The 20540-nt window shown below is 18.4% G+C and overlaps 3 protein-coding genes across 3 annotated transcripts; 2 read left to right on the top strand and 1 right to left on the bottom strand.

Moving 5' to 3' along the window:
* Window positions 1–2715: 2715 nt before the first annotated feature.
* On the top strand, window positions 2716–16728 carry PGAL8A_00122800 (conserved Plasmodium protein, unknown function; the record flags this gene model as incomplete). Its single annotated transcript, XM_028674742.1, is given in 3 exon segments — window positions 2716–14534; window positions 14539–15552; window positions 15558–16728. Coding segments are annotated over 3 exon segments (14004 nt in total).
* A 314-nt stretch (window positions 16729–17042) lies between these two features.
* On the top strand, window positions 17043–18371 carry PGAL8A_00122700 (prolyl 4-hydroxylase subunit alpha, putative; the record flags this gene model as incomplete). Its single annotated transcript, XM_028674741.1, has 1 exon — window positions 17043–18371. One exon carries the CDS (start codon window positions 17043–17045, stop codon window positions 18369–18371), a length of 1329 nt encoding a protein of 442 aa, XP_028526342.1.
* Window positions 18372–19100: 729 nt separating this feature from the next.
* LSM8 (U6 snRNA-associated Sm-like protein LSm8, putative) lies at window positions 19101–19854 on the bottom strand (the record flags this gene model as incomplete). Its single annotated transcript, XM_028674740.1, has 4 exons — window positions 19101–19112; window positions 19318–19396; window positions 19572–19734; window positions 19821–19854. The coding sequence occupies 4 exons, from the start codon at window positions 19852–19854 to the stop codon at window positions 19101–19103; spliced, it is 288 nt and encodes a 95-aa protein (XP_028526341.1).
* Between the last annotated feature and the right edge of the window lie 686 nt (window positions 19855–20540).

Genomic DNA, 20540 nt, shown 5'->3' with positions numbered 1-20540 from the left:
GATCAAATTCTAAATAGATTGATAGTTCATATTATTCTCTTATTTTGCGTACTTCTATAATTTATGTATAGATTTATAAGATCTATTATTTTTTATTTATTCTATTTTTTAACTCATTTACATATATATAATTTTTCTATGATATATATCAAAATCACAAAAAATATATAAATAATATTACTTTTGAAATAAGAAAAATGAAAAATAAAAATTTGTTAATGGATTATTCATATATATAAAAAAGAAAATAATTATAATCTATAAATCCAGTAAAAGCCTATTTTATTTTTATAATATATTTCATAGATTAACAAAAATAATATTACAAACAATTGAATTTGCAAAATAGGATTCTTATGTTTTTATTTTTATTTATTTGTTTGTTGTATCATTTTGTGTACACGTTTCACTTATTTTCTTAGTGTGAATTTCATATAACGATAGTATTAACGTAGATATAAAATATAAATTACTTCAAAAATGTATAATATTTTTGTTCTAAATTTTTATTTCTATAAAATATATAACATTTAGATTTTTTCTTTTGTAAAATTTTGAATTATAAATAAAAAAAAACTATTTTCTCTTTAATATTCTGTATTTAAAAAAGGATTATATAAATCATGACTTTTTTTAAATACTCCTAGAGATAATAAAATATCTTTTTCATTTATTATAATCATAAATAAGAATTTTAGAAATTTATATTAAATCTAAAAATAAGAATTAATATTTTATGGTATTTTTATAGAAGCTAAATAAGATATACAAAGTAAAAATCTTTCTTATTTTTTCTTTCAGCATATAGTCATTTATTAATTCTATTACTTAAAAATTATTTATAATTTCTTCACTATACGTATATGCTTATATATTATTCAGAAGATATATAATTAATGAATATATGAAAATTTAATGCCTTTTGAGAATTTAAAACTTTTTTACTTTTTATTTTATCCACTCAGAGACACTTAACAATCACTATTTTTATTTTATGTATTGCATTTTTCATTTTGAAAAAATAAAAATTAAGGTAATTCACACTAAAAAATGCTATTTCAAATAAAAAGTAAAAAATTTAACTAAATATTTAGAGATAATTTCAAGTATGTGCACATGTAAATCTCTCATTTTTATTTCTATTTCTTTTCTATTAATAAATAAAAAGATTTTAATTCAATACATTAATTTCGCTCTCACTAACAATACAAATTTAAAACACTCCATGTATTTATAAATAAATAGAATATCATGTAATATATCTCACTATTAATTATAAATATCTAAGAACTTCATATTTAATTTTACAACAATTGCATATTCCTTATTTTTCTTCAAAATAAAATATATACTACAATAAATAAATATATAAATGTGTATGCATATTTTCGTGAATAAAAGTTTAAAAATGCTGTATTTCTTTGATTATATTTCCAGAAATAAATATACTAAACAGCACCTCAATTGCACAAGATAAAAAGTTTTTTTTTTTTTAAAAATTTACATTGTTAACATTATAATTGAATGAATTTTTATAATAATGAATATTTTCCTTTAAAATGAATTGAATTAGTTCTCTTTTTAATTAATAAAAATAGTTTTTATTAATAATTCTTAGTATAAAAAATATATGTATACTTAATTTTTCTTTTTATAATTTAAAATACATTTATTTAAAGAACATAATATGTTTTCTTATACTAAGGCTTAAAATTTTTTATTTATGCTCATATCATGGTTACTTACTTTTGTAGTGATCTTATAGAATTAATATATTATTTTTATAAATTATTTCAATAAAATATATATTTTTTTTATTTATTATCATTTTTTTAAATTTTTTTTTACACTATATTTATTTTTTAAATATAATAATTGAATTAATTAATATATTTTCTTATATTAACGTAACTTCTTAAAATATTAGAATTAATTATATATATTTTGATCACAAATTTTATATGTTATGTATCTTCATTTAAAATGTATCATTACCAGTAGTATGAATGCTTTGTTAACTATTTATGTACATATATACTCAAACATAAAACATTACCAATATATATTTATCTTCATATTAAATTCTTCTTTAAAGAATTTATATAGAAACTTGTTTTTCATTTTCTTCTCATTACGAAACTTTTTTTTATGGCTTCTAGTGAAGTACTTTATGTTTCTGCTAAACTAACATTATTTATTTAAAGCTGCTATTTGCTAATATTATAAGAAGAAAATATATAATTAAAATTTTACTACAACAATTAAAGCTCCTTTTGTTATATTAGTATTTTTCTAATATATTTTTTTTTTTTTTTTTTGTTAACTTGATTATCATTATATGAAAATAATTTTTTTTGTCTTCTCTTTTTTTTATATGGATTATTACGGATATACATCTTCTACGTTTTTTATATATAATTTATCATCAACTTTACTAATAAATATACATTATTAATTGAGTTTTTCTTCATTTTATTATTAATTTTTCTAGCATGTGTATACATATTATTTATTTTTTTCTTTATTCTGTTTGTTAATTTTTTTAATGTTTATAAATAAGATTTATCCTTAACATTTATAATTTTTTATTAAAAATGTCTATCGTGCTCTTTTTTTTTGAAAAATTAGACTATTTTTAGTATAAAAATGAAAAATGATGCATCTCTATAAAATAAGAAAAAAAAAGAAATATCTGCTCTTAAGAATTGGTCAAATATGAAAATTAAACATGCAAAAAAAAAGAATGTTTCACTAAATAACCTAAGCACATATGTGAAAGTAAAATACATACATGAAGATAATAAAGTAGATAAAAAAAAGAAAAATAACAAAGTTAAAAAACATGACATTATAAAAAATATTACGAAAAAATTATATAAATGTAATACCATCTTAAAAAATAGAATAAATTCAAAAATAAAAAAAGAAAAATTATATTCTTCCTCTATTCCATTAAATTTTTACAAAAACCCTAAAGAGAGTTACAAAAACTTGTGCATAAATAATTATGATAAATCAAAAGATAAAAATTTTGAAAGTGTTAACTACAAACAATTTAATTTCAGTCATAAAATCATCAATAATAATACTGTGAAGAACAATAAGAATATAAACTTTAATTCAAAATATCCATATGAAACTAATTTAAAAAATAATTTAATATGTTATTATACTAATAAAAAATGTATTTATTCAAAAAATAAGGATGAAATTCAAAATGAAATCAAATTAATTAACTGTGATAAAAACAGTAATAAGAATGATTATGGTTTAGATAAAAATATAATCAGTGAAATAGTATGTTCTAATTATAGAACACAAAATAATGAAATAAATTTTTCTAATAATAATATTATGTCATCTAATAATGATATTGTTACAACTCATTATATTGATAAAAATTTTAAATTCATTAAGTTAAATCTTAGTAAGTTCGAAGAAAAAATATACGTTAATAAGAATAAAAAGTCATATGTAAATAGGAGAATAAATAATAGTTCTGCATGTAATAATGTGAATAAGTATCATGTTAACGAAAATTTAAATGGTAAAAACATAAGCGAAAGTACAACTTTCATAAATGCATGTAACAGTGACAAAATTAGATACTTTAACTCTATTAATTATGATGAACATAATAAGTACGAACATTTAAACCTAAAAATATTTCCTCACAATATTTTTAGAGAAGAATGTAATAAATATCACAAATATAAAAAAATTAACTCAAAAATTTTCAGTTACAAAGAAAATGATACAAACATATACAATGATATAGAAATGGTAAATATTACTAACATTCCAAAAAATAATTGCAAAAGAAATTTAAATAAACTACATAATTTATCATATTTATGTAAGATAAACAATAATAATAATATAGATAATAAGCAAAAAATAAACGAATATTCTCATACTAAATGCAATGAATCTATAGAAAATATTAATGATAAGATGTGTAAGAAAGATAGAATACAAAGCAATAATCTTCATTCAAACACGCCAATGAATAATTTTAAAAAAAGTGAAGATAGTAATAAAGATTTAACTATAGAAAATTTTGAAAATATTCCTCACAGTAAAACAAATACATTAAGCAATTCATCAGAAGAGGAAAAAGGTTTTGTAGATAGTAATTGTGAAACTAATACATATATAATAGACTATAATAATACAGCATGCAAAAATAAAAATAATCCAATTAATAATACATTCAATATTTTTGATAAATATTTAGAAGAAAATAACATGAAAATTCCTAAAATAAAATTTAAAAATAAAAAAGAAATTAAAAAAGATATAGGAAATAAGAAAGGAGAAAATAATCTCATTTATGAACCAGATAATAAGAACAATAATAAAAGAAATATCTCACATATTAAAAAAGATTTTAATCTAAGTCATATAAACTCTCTTTTTAAAAAAGAAAATGAAAAGTCAAAAAAATATAGAAAGGAAAATATATTAAAAGATTTAAAGGGATTTAAAAATATTAAAGATGCTAATTATAATAGTCTAAGCAAATTAAAAAAAGAAAATAAAAATATAACGTGTATTAGAAACACAATGAATAGAAAAAATATTACAAAAATGAATAAGAATTATAAAGAAAATCACAAAACATTAAAATATCTAATACCACAACAAAATATTAATTATACAAAAATTAATTTTAACCTGAAAAAAGAAAAGATAACCACTGAATGTAATGAAAATACATTAAATAGAGAAAAATACAGTAATAAAAGTGTTAAATGTGAAAATATATTTATAATGAATAAAAATATTTATAACATTAATAATATATTGACAAATAAAATTCTATATAATAAAAACAAATTTAATGACAGCAAAATAAAAAGTAAAAGTAACATAAATAGTAACACATTAAAATATAGACATATTTTAAGTAATAATACAGTGGATATCGAAAATGCTTTAAATAATGCACCACCATTAAAAGCAATATATAATGAAAAACATAATAATTTTTCTTCCTTCTCTATCCTTAAAAGTTCATTTATGTACAAATTTAATAATAGACAACAAATTAAATCACAAATAAATAACATTACAAGTATTTATAGAACACCAACAGATAAAAATGGTGATTATCATCAGGAAAAAAAATGTCTAAATATTGCTAAAAAAAAAATTAACACAAAAGAATATTCAATACATCATAAATATATTAAATGCAATTTAAATTCGAATGGAGAAAAAAGTAATTCACCTTCAATTCAAGAAGAAAATTTTAATAGTAAAAGTGTTATAGCAATTAATACTCCAAAAATGACAAAAAATAGAAACATAATACACCAAAGTGAAGTTGACAATAGTAAATGTATAAAAGTAAAAAAAAATATTAATCTACAAGCCAAATCAAATTTTCTTATTGAAAAAAAAATAAATAATGAAGATAAATGTAAAGTATCATTACAAGACATTAATAACTTAAGGGAACAATCTAGTTTTTTATTTAAATCAAATAAGGGTATAAATATTCCTCTATCAAGAAAATCAGTTATTTGTAATTATAATAAGATATTTAATGATGAACCAGTTTCTAATATTAAAAGAGTTCATGTAAAAAAATATGGGAATAAATGTTATTACTTTCAGAATGTCAATAGTTACAATTTAAGAAAATACATTTTAAATAATCATATAACAGGAGTAAACCAAAGTAGTGTGAATAATAATACTAAAAAATCATGTGTTATTAATATATTTAATCAATCAGATCAAGAGAAAATAATAAAAGAAAAAAAAAATATATTTTATACCAATAAAGACAACAAAGAAAAAAGTCTAAATTCAGAAAAAGTAGTAGGTAATATGAATCGATCAATTAAGTCAAAAGAAGTAAATGTAACAACAAAAAACGAAAATTTAAAAAAAATGAATTCCATTAAAATGAACAAAATTTATGATATTAATACAAAGTTAAATATATATAAATCCAAAGAAATTAAATCGTCATATTGTTTTAACACAAAAATGAATAGTAAAATTTGCGAAGACAAAAAAAATAATAGCATGTCAAAAAAAAAATTTAATCTATTAATTACTAATTTTGCTGAAAGTAAAAAATGTCTACTAAAAAGTAAAAACGTTTCGGAATTGTTGAATATATCTAGAAAAACATATCCCAATAAAACAATTCGTAAAGAAAATAATATTATTTTTTCAAAAACAGAAATTAATAACCAGTCAAAATATATATTAAATAAATGCGAAAAAATGAATAAAAATAATATTAACAAAAATATAATTATTAAAAAAGATTTTTATGTGAAAAATCAAAAAAACAACAGTTTAAAGAGAAAATATGAATGTTTATCTTCATCATCTTTAACTGAGTCAAATAAAAAACTTATTAATATATATGAAATAAAAATAAATGAAAAAAACGTGCAAGAATACAAACAAATTGAAAGTCAAGAATGCTTGTTATATGAATTAATTAATAAAGGTAATAATAGAACTAAAATTCAAAATTTCTTAAATATATCTAATAAAAGTGAAGAAACAAAAAAAATTAAAAATAAACAAAACAAATATTTAAAAAGTAATAAAATTAAAAAAGATGAAAAGATATTATTAAAAAAGTATGAAAAAAAAAATGAAGTTAACAAAGGTGATCTATTAGAGGTGAATAGTAATTCTGATAAAAACAGAAAAAATGAAAATAACGATATTAATGTTAAGAGAAAAAACACAAAATTTATATCACCTATAAATAAATCTAGTAATGAATTAATTAGTTTAAATAAAACACAAGTAAATAAAAAGAACACGCAAAAATTTAAAAAAATTAGAAATCAAGAAAGTTTACTATATGAATTAATAAATAAGGATAATAATAGAACTAAAATTAAAAATTTCTTAAATATATCTAATAAAAGTGAAGAAACAAAAAAAATTATAGATAAACATGACAAATATTTAAGAATTAATAAAATTAAGCAAGATGAAAAAAAAATACTGAGAAACTGTATAAAAGAAAATGAAATTAAAAAAAATGATACATTTGAAGGGGATAATAATTTTTGTAAAAATAAAAAAAATGAAAAAATTAATAGTACAAACAGAAAATGTTCAAAATTTATACCATCAACAGTATATAATTCTAGTAACGAATTAATCAATATAAATAATGCACAATTAAATAAAAAAAATATAGAAAACTTCAAGAAAAGTGAATGTCAAGAGCATTTACTTTATGAATTAATCAATAAAGATGATAATAGAAATAAAATTAAAAAATATTTAGAGTTTTCAGATAAAAGTACAAGCACAGAAGAAATTAACAATAAGAAAGATAAATATTTAAAAAATAGCAAAGTAAAAACAAATAAAAAGGAATTACTAAAAAACAGTGAAAAAAAAAATGAAATTAATAAAGGCAATCTATCAAAGGTAGACAGTAATTATGATAAAAACAGAAAAAATGAAAATAACGATATTAATGTTAAGAGAAAAAACACAAAATTTATATCATCACATATAAATAAATATAGTAATGAATTAATTAATTTAAATAAAACACAAGTAAATAAAGAGAACACGCAAAAATTTAAAAAAATTAGAAATCAAGAAAGTTTACTATATGAATTAATAAATAAGGATAATAATAGAACTAAAATTAAAAATTTCTTAAATATATCTAATAAAAGTGAAGAAACAAAAAAAATTATAGATAAACAAGACAAATATTTAAGAATTAATAAAATTAAGCAAGATGAAAAAAAAATATTGAGAAACTGTATAAAAGAAAATAAAATTAAAAAAAATGATATATTTGAAGGGGATAATAATTTTTGTAAAATTAAAAAAAATGAAAATATTAATAGTACAAACAGAAAATGTTCAAGATTTATACAATCAACAGTATATAATTCTAGTAACGAATTAATCAATATAAATAATGCACAATTAAATGAAAATAATCCGCAAAACTTCAAAAAAAGTAAATGTCAAGAGCATTTACTTTATGAATTAATCAATAAAGATGATAATAGAAATAAAATTAAAAAATTTTTAGAGTTTTCAGATAAAAATACAAGAATAGAAGAAAATAAGAATAAGAAAGATAAATATTTTAAAAGTAGCAAAGTAAAAATAGATAAAAAGAAGTTATTAAAAACAAAAAAAATAAAAAATGAAATTAAAAAAGGTAATACAATCAAAAAGATCAATAATATTTATAAGGAAAGAAAAAATAAAATTATAAATAGGATTAAGGGAGAACATTCAAGCTTTAGATTACTTCCAATAAATAATTATAGTAATGAAATATCAAATATAAATAAAATACATATTATTGAAAAAAACACGCAACAAAACAAAAAGGGTAGAAATCAAGAAAGTTTACTATATGAATTAATAAACAAGGGTAATAATAAAGCTAAAATTAAGAATTTTTTGTATATGTCTGCTAAAAGTGAAAACTCAGTGAGAATTAAAAGTAATGAAAAAAGCTATATAAGAAGTAAAAAAATAAAAACAGATGAAAAAATAACAATAAAAAAATACGAAAAAAAGAATGAAATTAATAAAGTTAGCATATTTAAAAAGGATAATAATCATAACAAAAATAGAAAAAATGAAACGAATAGTAACATAAACAGAGGATGTCCAGGATTTATATCATCTCCTATAAACAATAATAGTAAAAATTTAATTAATATAAATAAATTGCAAATAAATAAAAGTAATGTACAAAAATTAAAAAAAATTAAAAGTCAAGAAAGTTTGACGCATAAATTAACCAATAAAAGTGATAACAGAACTAACATTGAAAAATGTTTGATAAAATCTAGTAAAAGTGAAAATAAGGACAAACCATTTGGAAAAATAAAAATATATTTAAAGGAATATGAGGTAGAAAATAAACTCAAAGATATATTGTATAAAGATAAGAAATGTGTTAATAATAATAAAAATTTTAGTTCCTTTAAAAAAACATTTATGAATCAATTTGAATCATCGATACATAATTCAAATAAAAAATTCCAATATACAAACAAAATATTATCGAAAAAAAAAAATAACAATGAATATAAAAAGAAAAAAAATCAAGAAAATTCATTACGTGAATTAGTTAAAAAAGATAGCAGTAAAACTGAAATTCAGAAATTTCTGGTAAAAGATAGTAATAATAAAAGTAAAGATAAAACGAAAGCTACAGAAAATTCTTATTTTCAAAAGGACATTAAAAAATATAAAAATTTGCAAGTAAAAAAAGTAGAAAACAAAAAGGTAAAAACTAACAGTAATGAAAATTTTACAAATAAAATTCATACTCCAAATATTGGAAATATCAAGGAAAAAGCTAACAAAGAAGATCAATCAAAATTTTATGAAATAGAAGAAAAAAAAATACCTATTTCAAATAATTCTTTAAATTTAATTTTAAAAAACAATAAAAAAGATAGAACTTATTTGAAAAAATTTACTAGCTCTGGAATATTAATTAATAAATATATAAATAATAAAAGTCAAAATGTAAAGAGAATAGATAATTATTACTCTACTAAAATAGATAAGGATAGTATTAATGAATCAAAAGATTCAATAGCTTCTACAATTTATTTCTCAAGTAAACAAAATAAAAATAGTTATTATAATTCAAGTTTTTCTAAAAGTACCATTTACTTCTACGATATAAAAAATAATAGCATATTAATTAGCGGATCAGACATATTAGGAACAAAAATGCTAAATTGCACTAAAAATACAATGAATGAGATAAACTCGAAAATTTTATTTGAACAAAAAAATATTATAAATAATTTTGAAGAAATGAAGGAAACAATTAAAAAAGAAATAAAAATTTTTGAAAATAAAAGAATAAAAAGAGAACAAACTGAATTTAAACTAAAAAAAAACATCGATAAATTAAGAAAAAAAAGAATTCTTCGAAATATAAAGAATAAGATAAAGCTAAAAATATTGAAATTACAAAGTGAAATAATAAGAAGTAAAATTGATGGAAAAATAACCCTGACAAATAATATAATGAATTCAGAAAAAAACCATAAGAAAAACCTTAAAATGAAGAATGAAAGTGGCATTTCTGAATCTTTGATAAAAGAATCATATTCAAATGCCCAAGAAATAACTAATAATAAAAAATATTCAAAAACCATTAAGACAATTTCAAAAATAAAAAAACATGCTATATTCACATCTCAATGTGGAAAAAAATATCCTATTTGCTTAAAATTTAGAGAAAAAAATAAAATACATAATTTAAATAAAATAGTAAAAATAAAAAAAAATATTATAAGTAAAGACACTATTAAAAAATATTTGATCCATTATATAGTAAGAGAAAATGTAAATAGAGGAATATGTGAAGTATATTCAAATGAAATGAATAAAGATATTCATAAGGAATTTTTAAAAAAAAGTTTCATCTTTATATCAAAAGAAATTCTAAATGCAAATATAATAAGAGAATATTTGTATGAGAAATTAAGTGTAGGAAATTTAAGAAAAATAGAAAAAAATGAAACAACGATGAAAAGATATTTCGTAATAGAAAATTTAGGGAATTTAAAACAAGAAAGGTTAGGTGAGATAACGGAAAAAAAAATGGTAAAATTTAGTTATTTAACAATAGGAAACTTAAAAGTAATAAAAAAAGAATTAATGATCATAAAAGATTTAAAAAAAGATATATGGAAAGAAAAAAAAAGGTGTATAATGATTACTAGATATTTAAAAGAAGAATTTATTGTATTAGGTAGAGGCAAAAAATTTATTTTGTCTACATATTTAGAAATAGAAATAATTATAATAAAAAATGTAAAAAAAGAAAAATCGAAAGAGATTAAAAAAGAATTAAAGAATAAAGATTTAAAAAAGAAAATTGTGATAGCAAAAATTGTAAAAAAAGAAAAAATTATGAAAAATTTTCAAAAAATAATAATAATAATTGAATATTTGAAAAAAGGATGTGTTAGCATAAAAAGAATGATAATAGTTATAAAATGTTTAATAATAAAAGAGTTAAATAAAATGAAAAAAAAAAAATTAAGCAATGTAATAAAAGAGATAATACTAATTATAAATTATTTCAAAAAAGAAAATTTTAAGAAAGAAAAAAAATGTATTTTAAATGCAATGAGAAATGAAAAAATAATTAAAAAGTATCTAAAAAAAGATACTTCAAAAGAAATGAAAAAGGAATTAATATTAGTAAACATTTTAAAAAAAAGAAGTTCATACATGGAAATAAAAAAGAATATACTAATGGTAAAATATTTAAAAAGTGAAAATTTAGAATATAAAAAAAAAATAATGATAATGGAAAGTCTAATAAATAAAACTTTGAAAAAAGAAAAACAAGAAATAATTATATTAAAAAATTTAAAAGAAAATCTGAAAAATTGTTTCAAGAAAAACTTAAGTGATGAAATGAAAAAAGAAAGTATTCTAATAATATATTTTATAAATAAAAAATTTAAAGAATTCACAGAAAAAACAACAATGATAGAAAGCTTAAAAAGGGTAAATTTAAAAAAGTTTAAGAAAGAAATTTTAATGATAAAAAATTCTAAAATGAAAAATATGAAAAACTTAAAAAATGAATCATTAAATAAAGGAAAGATTAATGAAATAAGGATAATAGAAGATTCAAAAAAACTATACTTGAAAAAAGAATTATTAAACTATGAAAGAAAAAAACAAATTTTTATGATAGAAGATCTAAAAAAGGAAGACCTAGAAGTAACAAAGAAAGAAGACTTTAATGAAATTAAAAAAGAAATTATAGTAATAGAATACTTAATAAAAGAGCATTTCAAAGAAATGAAAAAAGAAAAAACAATGAAAAAATATTCAAAAGTAAAAAATTTAAAAGATGTTAAAGAAGAAATTTTTATGATAGAAGATCTAAAAAATAACCACTTAAAAGTAATTAAGAAAGAAAACCTTAATGAAATCAAAAAAGGAATCATAATAAGAGAACTCTCAATAAAAGAGCACTTCAAAGAAATGAAAAAAGAATTAATAATTAATAAAAATAGAGTAGAAGAATATTTAAAAGATGTTAAAAAGGAAACTTTTATGATAGAAGACTTAAAAGAAAACATTAAAAAAATAAACAAGGAAAATACTATATATCTAATTGGAAATGATATGTTTACAATAAAAGGTTTAACAAAACAAAACTTGAATGAAATGAAAAATGAAAAAACTACGATAACATATTTAAAAAAAGAAAGCTTTAAAGAGTATTTAGAAGAAAATTTAAAAAAAAAAATAAAGAAAGAAATAACAAAAAAAAAATTTTTCAAAAAAAATTCAAATGAAAATAATAGAGAAATGATGGTAAAAAATGAGAATTTTAAAGAACTAAGAAATGATGGTTTTATGCTAAAAGACTTAAAAATAAAAGTTAAAAACGTGAAAAGAGAAATGATGTTGACTGAAGATTTAAAAAAAAATCTAAAAGAAATAAAAATAGTAGAATTTAGCAAAAAATTAAAAGAAAAAATTAAGGCGATAGAATATATAAATGTAGAATATTACGGAAGAATAAAAAATAAAGGATTAAACGAGATTATAAAAAAAAAAATTTTCACGAAAGCAAACATTAAGAGGAAAAAATCAAAAGATATAAAAAAAGAAAAATTAAAAAAAAAACCAGAAAAAGTTTTTATTACTAAAAGTTTAAGAATAAAAGAAGGAAAACATAAAATACATAAGTTAAAAGAAGAAAAAGAAAAGGGAGTCATTACGATAAAAGACTTAAAGAAAGAAAATTACAAAAAAATAAAAAATGAAGAATTAATTAATGAAATGAAAAAAGAAATAAAAAAACAAATAATGACGATAGAAGATTTGGAAATAGGTAACTTAAAAGAAATAAAAAAAGATGAGTTAAAAAATAGAACAAAGAAAGATATTGTGATGATAGAAGATTTGAAAAGAAATAACTTAAAAGAAATAAAAGAATTAGAAGAAGAAAAAGAAAAAGAAATTAAGATGATAGAAGATTTTAAAATAGATAATTTAATAGAAATGAAAAAAGATGAATTAAAGGAAAGAACAAAGAACGAAATTATGATGATAGAAGATTTGAATAGAGATGACTTAAAAAAAATGAAAAAAGATCAGTTAAAGGAAAGAATAAAGAATGAAATTATGATGATAGAAGATTTTAAAATAGATAACTTCAAAGAAATGAAAAATGATGAGTTAAATGAAAGAGCAAAGAAAGAAATTATGATGATAGAAGATTTTAAAATAGATAACTTAGTAGAAATGAAAAAAGATCAGTTAAAGGAAAGAACAAAGAATGAAATTATGATGATAGAAGATTTGAATAGAGATAGCTTAAAAAAAATAAAAAAGGATGAGTTAAAGGAAAGAACAAATAACGAAATTATGATGATAGAAGATTTGAAAAGTAATAACTTAAAAGAAATAAAAGAATTAGAAGAAGAAGAAGAAGAAAAAGAAAAAGAAGTTATGATGATAGAAGATTTGAAAATATATAACTTAAAAAAAATGAAAAAGGATGAGTTAAAAGAAATAACAAAGAATGAAATTATGATGATAGAAGACATAAAAAGAAAAACTTACAAACAAAATATAATAAAAGAATTAATAGAAGAAAAGGAAAAAGAAATTATGATGATAGAAGATTTTAAAATAGATAACTTAATAGAAATGAAAAAGGATGAGTTAAAGGAAAGAATAAAGAATGAAATTATGATGATAGAAGATGTGAAAAGAAATAATCTAAAAGAAATGAAAAAGGATGAGTTAAAAGAAATAACAAAGAAAGAAATTATGATGATAAAATACATAAAAAGAAAAACTTACAAACAAAATAAAATAAAAGAATTAGAAGAAGAAAAAGAAAAAGAAATTATGATGATAGAAGATTTGAAAAGAAATAACCTAAAAGAAATGAAAAAAGATGAGTTAAAGGAAAGAATAAAGAATGAAATTATGATGATAGAAGATGTGAAAAGAAATAACCTAAAAGAAATGAAAAAGGATGAGTTAAAAGAAATAACAAAGAAAGAAATTATGATGATAAAAGACATAAAAAGAAAAACTTACAAACAAAATAAAATGAAAAATTTAATAAAAGAAAAAGAAAAAGAAATTATGATGATAGAAGATTTGAATAGAGATAGCTTAAAAAAAATGAAAAAAGGTGAGTTAAACGAAATAATAAAGAATGAAATTAAGATGATAGAAGATTTTAAAATAGATAACTTAAAAGAAATGAAAAAAGATGAGTTAAAGGAAAGAACAAAGAATGAAATTATGATGATAGAAGATTTGAAAAGAAATAACTTAAAAGAAATAAAAGAATTAGAAGAAGAAAAAGAAAAAGAAGTTATGATGATAGAAGACTTGAAAAGAGATAACTTAAAAGAAATAGAAAAAGATGAGTTAAATGAAAGAACAAAGAATGAAATTATGATGATAGAAGATTTAAAAAGAAATAACTTAAAAGAAATAAAAGAATTAGAAGAAGAAAAAGAAAAAGAAGTTATGATGATAGANAAAAGAAATTATGATGATAGAAGATTTGAAAAGAGATAACTTAAAAAAAATGAAAAAAGATGAGTTAAAGGAAAGAACAAAGAATGAAATTATGATGATAAAAAACATAAAAAGAAAAACTTACAAACAAAATAAAATGAAAGATTTAATAGAAGAAAAAGAAAAAGAAATTATGATGATAGAAGATGTGAAAAGAAATAACCTAAAAGAAATGAAAAAGGATGAGTTAAAAGAAATAACAAAGAATGAAATTATGATGATAGAAGACATAAAAAGAAAAACTTACAAACAAAATATAATAAAAGAATTAATAGAAGAAAAGGAAAAAGAAATTATGATGATAGAAGATTTTAAAATAGATAACTTAATAGAAATGAAAAAAGATGAATTAAAGGAAAGAACAAAGAACGAAATTATGATGATAGAAGATTTGAATAGAGATAACTTAAAAGAAATGAAAAAAGATGAATTAAAGGAAAGAACAAAGAACGAAATTATGATGATAGAAGATTTGAATAGAGATGACTTAAAAGAAATGAAAAAAGATGAGTTAAAGGAAAGAATAAAGAATGAAATTATGATGATAGAAGATTTGAAAAGAAATAACTTAAAAGAAATAAAAGAATTAGAAGAAGAAAAAGAAAAAGAAATTAAGATGATAGAAGATTTTAAAAGAGATAACTTAAAAGAAATGGAAAAAGATGAGTTAAATGAAAGAACAAAGAATGAAATTATGATGATAGAAGACATAAAAAGAAAAACTTACAAACAAAATATAATAAAAGAATTAATAGAAGAAAAGGAAAAAGAAATTATGATGATAGAAGATTTTAAAATAGATAACTTAATAGAAATGAAAAAAGATGAATTAAAGGAAAGAACAAAGAACGAAATTATGATGATAGAAGATTTGAATAGAGATAACTTAAAAGAAATGAAAAAAGATGAATTAAAGGAAAGAACAAAGAACGAAATTATGATGATAGAAGATTTGAATAGAGATGACTTAAAAAAAATNTAAAAGAAATGAAAAAAGATGAGTTAAAGGAAAGAATAAAGAATGAAATTATGATGATAGAAGATTTGAAAAGAAATAACTTAAAAGAAATAAAAGAATTAGAAGAAGAAAAAGAAAAAGAAATTAAGATGATAGAAGATTTTAAAAGAGATAACTTAAAAGAAATGGAAAAAAATGAGTTAAATGAAAGAACAAAGAATGAAATTATGATGATAGAAGATTTGAAAAGAAATAACTTAAAAGAAATAAAAAAAGATAAGTTAAAAGGAAGAATAAAAAAAGAATTTATGAAAGTAGAAGATTTAAAGAAAGAAAATTACACTGATATTAAAAATATAGAATTAATTGAAGAAATAGGAAAAGAAACTATTATTACACAATACTTAGAAAATTTTATGATTTCTGAAAAAGAATCCCCAAATAAAGAAGTCATAGGAAAAAATTTATGTGAAGAATTAAAAAAAAAATTAACAAATAATTTAAAAAAGGAAATTAATGAAAAAAAAAATTTATACCTAACAAATTTGGAGTGTATAAAAAAAGAAAAACCAAAGGAAAAATTAAAAAAAGAATTGCATACATTAGTAGATTTAAAAGAAAATTTATGTGAGGTGAAAAAAAAAATAATTAAACTTGAAAATTTAAATAGAAAAAATATGGAAGAAACAAAAAAAAAAGATACACAGATAAATAATTCAAAAGAAGAAAATTTTAAAGAAGAAAAAAATGAAAATATAAATAAAGAAGTAAAAAGAGAAAATTTAAAAGAAATTATAAAAGAAATATTAAGTGGGGAAACATTAAAAGAAATACTAAACGAAGAAATGATAAAAGAAATTTTACATGAAAGAGTAATAAACAAAATTTTACATGGAGAAAAAAAAGAAAGTAAAAACAAACAAGAAAAAAAAAATATATTCAATGAAAAATTAGAAAGAGAAGAAAAAATAAAAAAACTTATGAGTAGTAAACGTGTAACATTGAATGAAAACTTAGCTAAGAAAAGAGCACTTTCCAATGCAGAGAAAAACGCAAAAGAAAATGTAAGTAATGATTTTTTAATGCATGCTTATGATTGCGTATGCACAAAAAACGAAAGAATAAAAAAAAAAATATATGGTAACTTTGTTAAACTAACAGATGATATATCTAATTTTTTTAGTATACTTTAAAATAAGTTATTAACTATGAAATTTAATAAAAAAATAAATAATTTATATATATAAAAAAAAAGAGATTTATAGGTATAACCTAAAAAAAGGAATATATAAAAAAGATATTCTTAATGTAATTTATAAAAAGAAAAAGAAAATAGATACAACCTAAAAAAAGAGCATATATAAATTTTATTTTAACTGGAAAAATTAAAATAATAAACAGTTTTTTTTTTTGTTGTAAGTTAAATAAAATAATATATGCAACCCAAAACAAATTCTCCAAAAGAAACGAAAAAAAAAAGAAAAATTGTATTAAAATTGGAAAAAAAATGGAATTAAAAAAAATTGTCAAAAATTCAAATGATAATTATAACTACAGTGATCAAAACAAAAAAACTACAAAAATTGAAATAAATGATAAAGAAGAATTTAGATACATAAAAAAAGGTGAAATATTACAAAGTAATGAAATACAAGAAGAAAAAGATGAATTCGGTATTACATTATATGATAATGAAATAAAATATAGTGATGATATACAAACAATTGTGAAAAAAGTAATAAATGGAAAAAACATTGATTTTTATAAAAAATACTCTTCATATCTTTTGTACTTAAGTAACGAAATGGAAAATAATGAGATAGACGAAAATAAAGCGAATGATGATAATACAAAGACATTTTTTAAAATTAAGTTGAATCCTCAAAATATGTGCATAATTTATAATGTAGTTGATAAGAGAACAATAGAAAAAATATTATCACTGTGCAATAATAAATATAAAAAAAGCAAAACATCAATTGGATATATAACAGATAAACAAGAAAATTACAAAATAACCAATTCATTAAATAGAACAAGTTCAACTGTTTTTTTATATACTATAAGAAGTCGTTCAATAATAGAAGAAAATCAAATAGAATGTGACAGCTCGATCGTATATACAAAAGACGAAAGTATAATAGAACTAGAAAATACAATATGTAATCTAGTTAAAATACCATTATGTTATCTTGAACCATTAGCAATAGTTAAATATGAAGAAAACAATTATTTTAATTTGCATCATGATGGCTCATTTAGAAGAGCAACACTTTTAATTTATTTAAATGATGTTAATAAGGATGGAGAAACAGTTTTTCCTTACTATAATTTATCTATTAAACCAATTCAAGGATCTGCAATTTTTTGGTATAATAATATACCCTTAGAAGATGAATATGCAATTACTTATTGCATAAATAGAATAAAAAAAATTGACGAAAAAGAAAAATTAATATGTGAACAAAATTCAGAAGGAAAAGACAACACTTATTCTATCAATGATAAACAAAATATAAAAATTTCTTGTTTTTCAAAAACTGAAAAATCTTCACTTCATTTGCACAATGCTACTGAAGACAATTTTATAGCTAAAAATTTATCTGTAACAGATAGTAATGAAAATAAAAATTACATTAAAAATACAGTAGACTTAATTAATTTTCTTAACGAAAAATCCAATTTACAAAAATATTCCATTGATTTGGTGAAAGATGAACTCGGTAATACTTACATTTCAGATATGACCATGATCCACCAAGCAAATAAAGTTACAAAAGAATGTAAATATGTTATTAATTGTTTTTTTAATATAAATATAGTTAGAAACGTTTAACATTTTGTCATTACAGTTAAATTTTAGAATTTTATTTAATAATCTGAATTCATATTTACTGAAAAAAAAAAAAAAAAATGATTATTTTTGCAAAAAATTTTTCTAACATCTACGCAGTAGTATATTCTCCTTTATTAAATATAATGTGTATGTTAAAATATTTTTTTATTAAAAAACATAAAATATGAAAAATCTATAATAAATATGAAAAAAAAAAAAATGAGGAAAACTTAAAACAATTAAAAATAAGAAAGATAAACAAAACAACAAAACAAAAACTTTAAAGAAATTTGTGCATATATGTGAAATAAATTTAAATGTTATTCTCTTTTCCTGTTTTTTTCTTTTCTTTTTTTTTTTTTTTATCTTTTTCTTAATTTTTTTTTCTCTTCATAATTATGTAATATATGTTTACTCCCATCATATTTAAAAGTATCTTTATTATTTTTATGTATAATTAAACTATTTTTGAAATTTTTTTTTTTTCTGTAAAATAATTAAAATTAATTATCCCATCGTTAATTGTTACATTTTTTTTTCATTTTTAATCTCCATTTTATAATAAAATTTTTACTTTTTTCTTTTTATATTTACTATTAATATAAATAGTTATTTTTGCTTTTAGAAATTTTTTTTAGACTATTAAAAATATTATTTTATTATGCTATTTAAACTTTTCCCTTAAAATTCATTACACTTTTACAAATAGTGATATTTATATAATAAAAACTAGTGCACAATCTAAAAAAAAAAAAAAAAAGAAATTCAATAAATGAAAAAAAATAACCATTGAAATTAAATAGTGTATGCATTTACAATTCAATCTTTTTATGAAAAATATAAAAATGCAACGTCAAGTTTCTCATTTTTATAATAATAATATAATTAATATGTTAAAGAGTAAAAAAAAGAATGTAATCTATATTTTATTTTATTTTTATTTTACTGGCTTTAAAATTTCAGGCTTAATTTTATCGTGTAAAATATTTTTATCTACATCTTCGTCAATCTCTCCAATTAAAGTTCTAAAAAGGAATATTTAAAGAATTTTATAAAAAAAAATATAGATTCAAAACTTATAAAAAAAACATAGTTCTAAATATTATGTAAAATTATAGTTAATATATTTCAAAGTATTTTGACAAAAGAAAAACAAAATAAAAAAAAAAATTAAATACAAAAATAATTTTTCTAATTTACACTGTATCTCCTCTAATTATATATAAACCTAGACTAATTTTTTCTAATGAGTCTTTATATATTCTTTCAAAACAATTACTAAGTATTATATTTGTTGTTTGATCAAATCCTTTTAATTTTCCAGTAAAAATTCTACTGTCATTCGTTATTACTAATATTTCATCTAACAAAAAAAAAAAAAATTTAATAATCATATGAAAATGAAATACTTTTTTAAAATTCTCTTATCTATATGTTATTTTTAATTACTTTCTAAGTATGATTCAATATTTATAGAGATCATGTTTTTTTTAGTTTTTTTTTTTTTTATTTATATATATATATATATATATAACTATTTATTTTATCTTTTGAAAATCCAAATCCTGAAAAATATATAATTTATTATTATTTTAAAAAACTTTTCCTTAAATATCAAGTTCTCAATAATTATATTCATAAATTAATTTTTTTTTTTTTCCTATTATACATAAAAATTATTTTTAAATTTTATCAAAAAAACTTTATAAAAAAAATTACATTTTTAATTTTAATGAAAATACAAATATACATATGATACTGTTTAAAATTTTTTTTTTTAACTCCTTATTCTGCTATTTTTTTTTTTTTTTAATGCACATGTTTGAAATTACATTTTTTATTTTGTATTATAACTTAAGAAAATATATTTGTGTATATAAAAATTTCTTAAACACATTGCTATTTTTAAAACTTTATATTGTTTTAAAATTTTTAAAAATCTATTAATCTTAATTTTTTAAAAAGAATATTTAAGTTGTTTTCTTGAACAATTATATGAATAAATATATATTTTTGAAAATTTTTTTTTCATGTAGTGAAAGTTTTTTTTTTTAAAGAGTATAAAATAAAAATTTTAAAGTGGTATTAAATGAGAATTTTTAAATTATTAAATAAAAAAAAAATACAACTCAATTAAAAGACTTAATATAAAAAATTTAATACATATAA

This window comes from Plasmodium gallinaceum (genome assembly GCF_900005855.1).
Source record: "Plasmodium gallinaceum strain 8A genome assembly, contig: PGAL8A_v1_63, whole genome shotgun sequence".
Lineage (NCBI taxonomy): Eukaryota > Apicomplexa > Aconoidasida > Haemosporida > Plasmodiidae > Plasmodium > Plasmodium gallinaceum.
The sequence above is the reverse complement of the archived record's forward strand: the minus strand, read 5'-3'. Positions and strand labels throughout refer to the sequence as shown.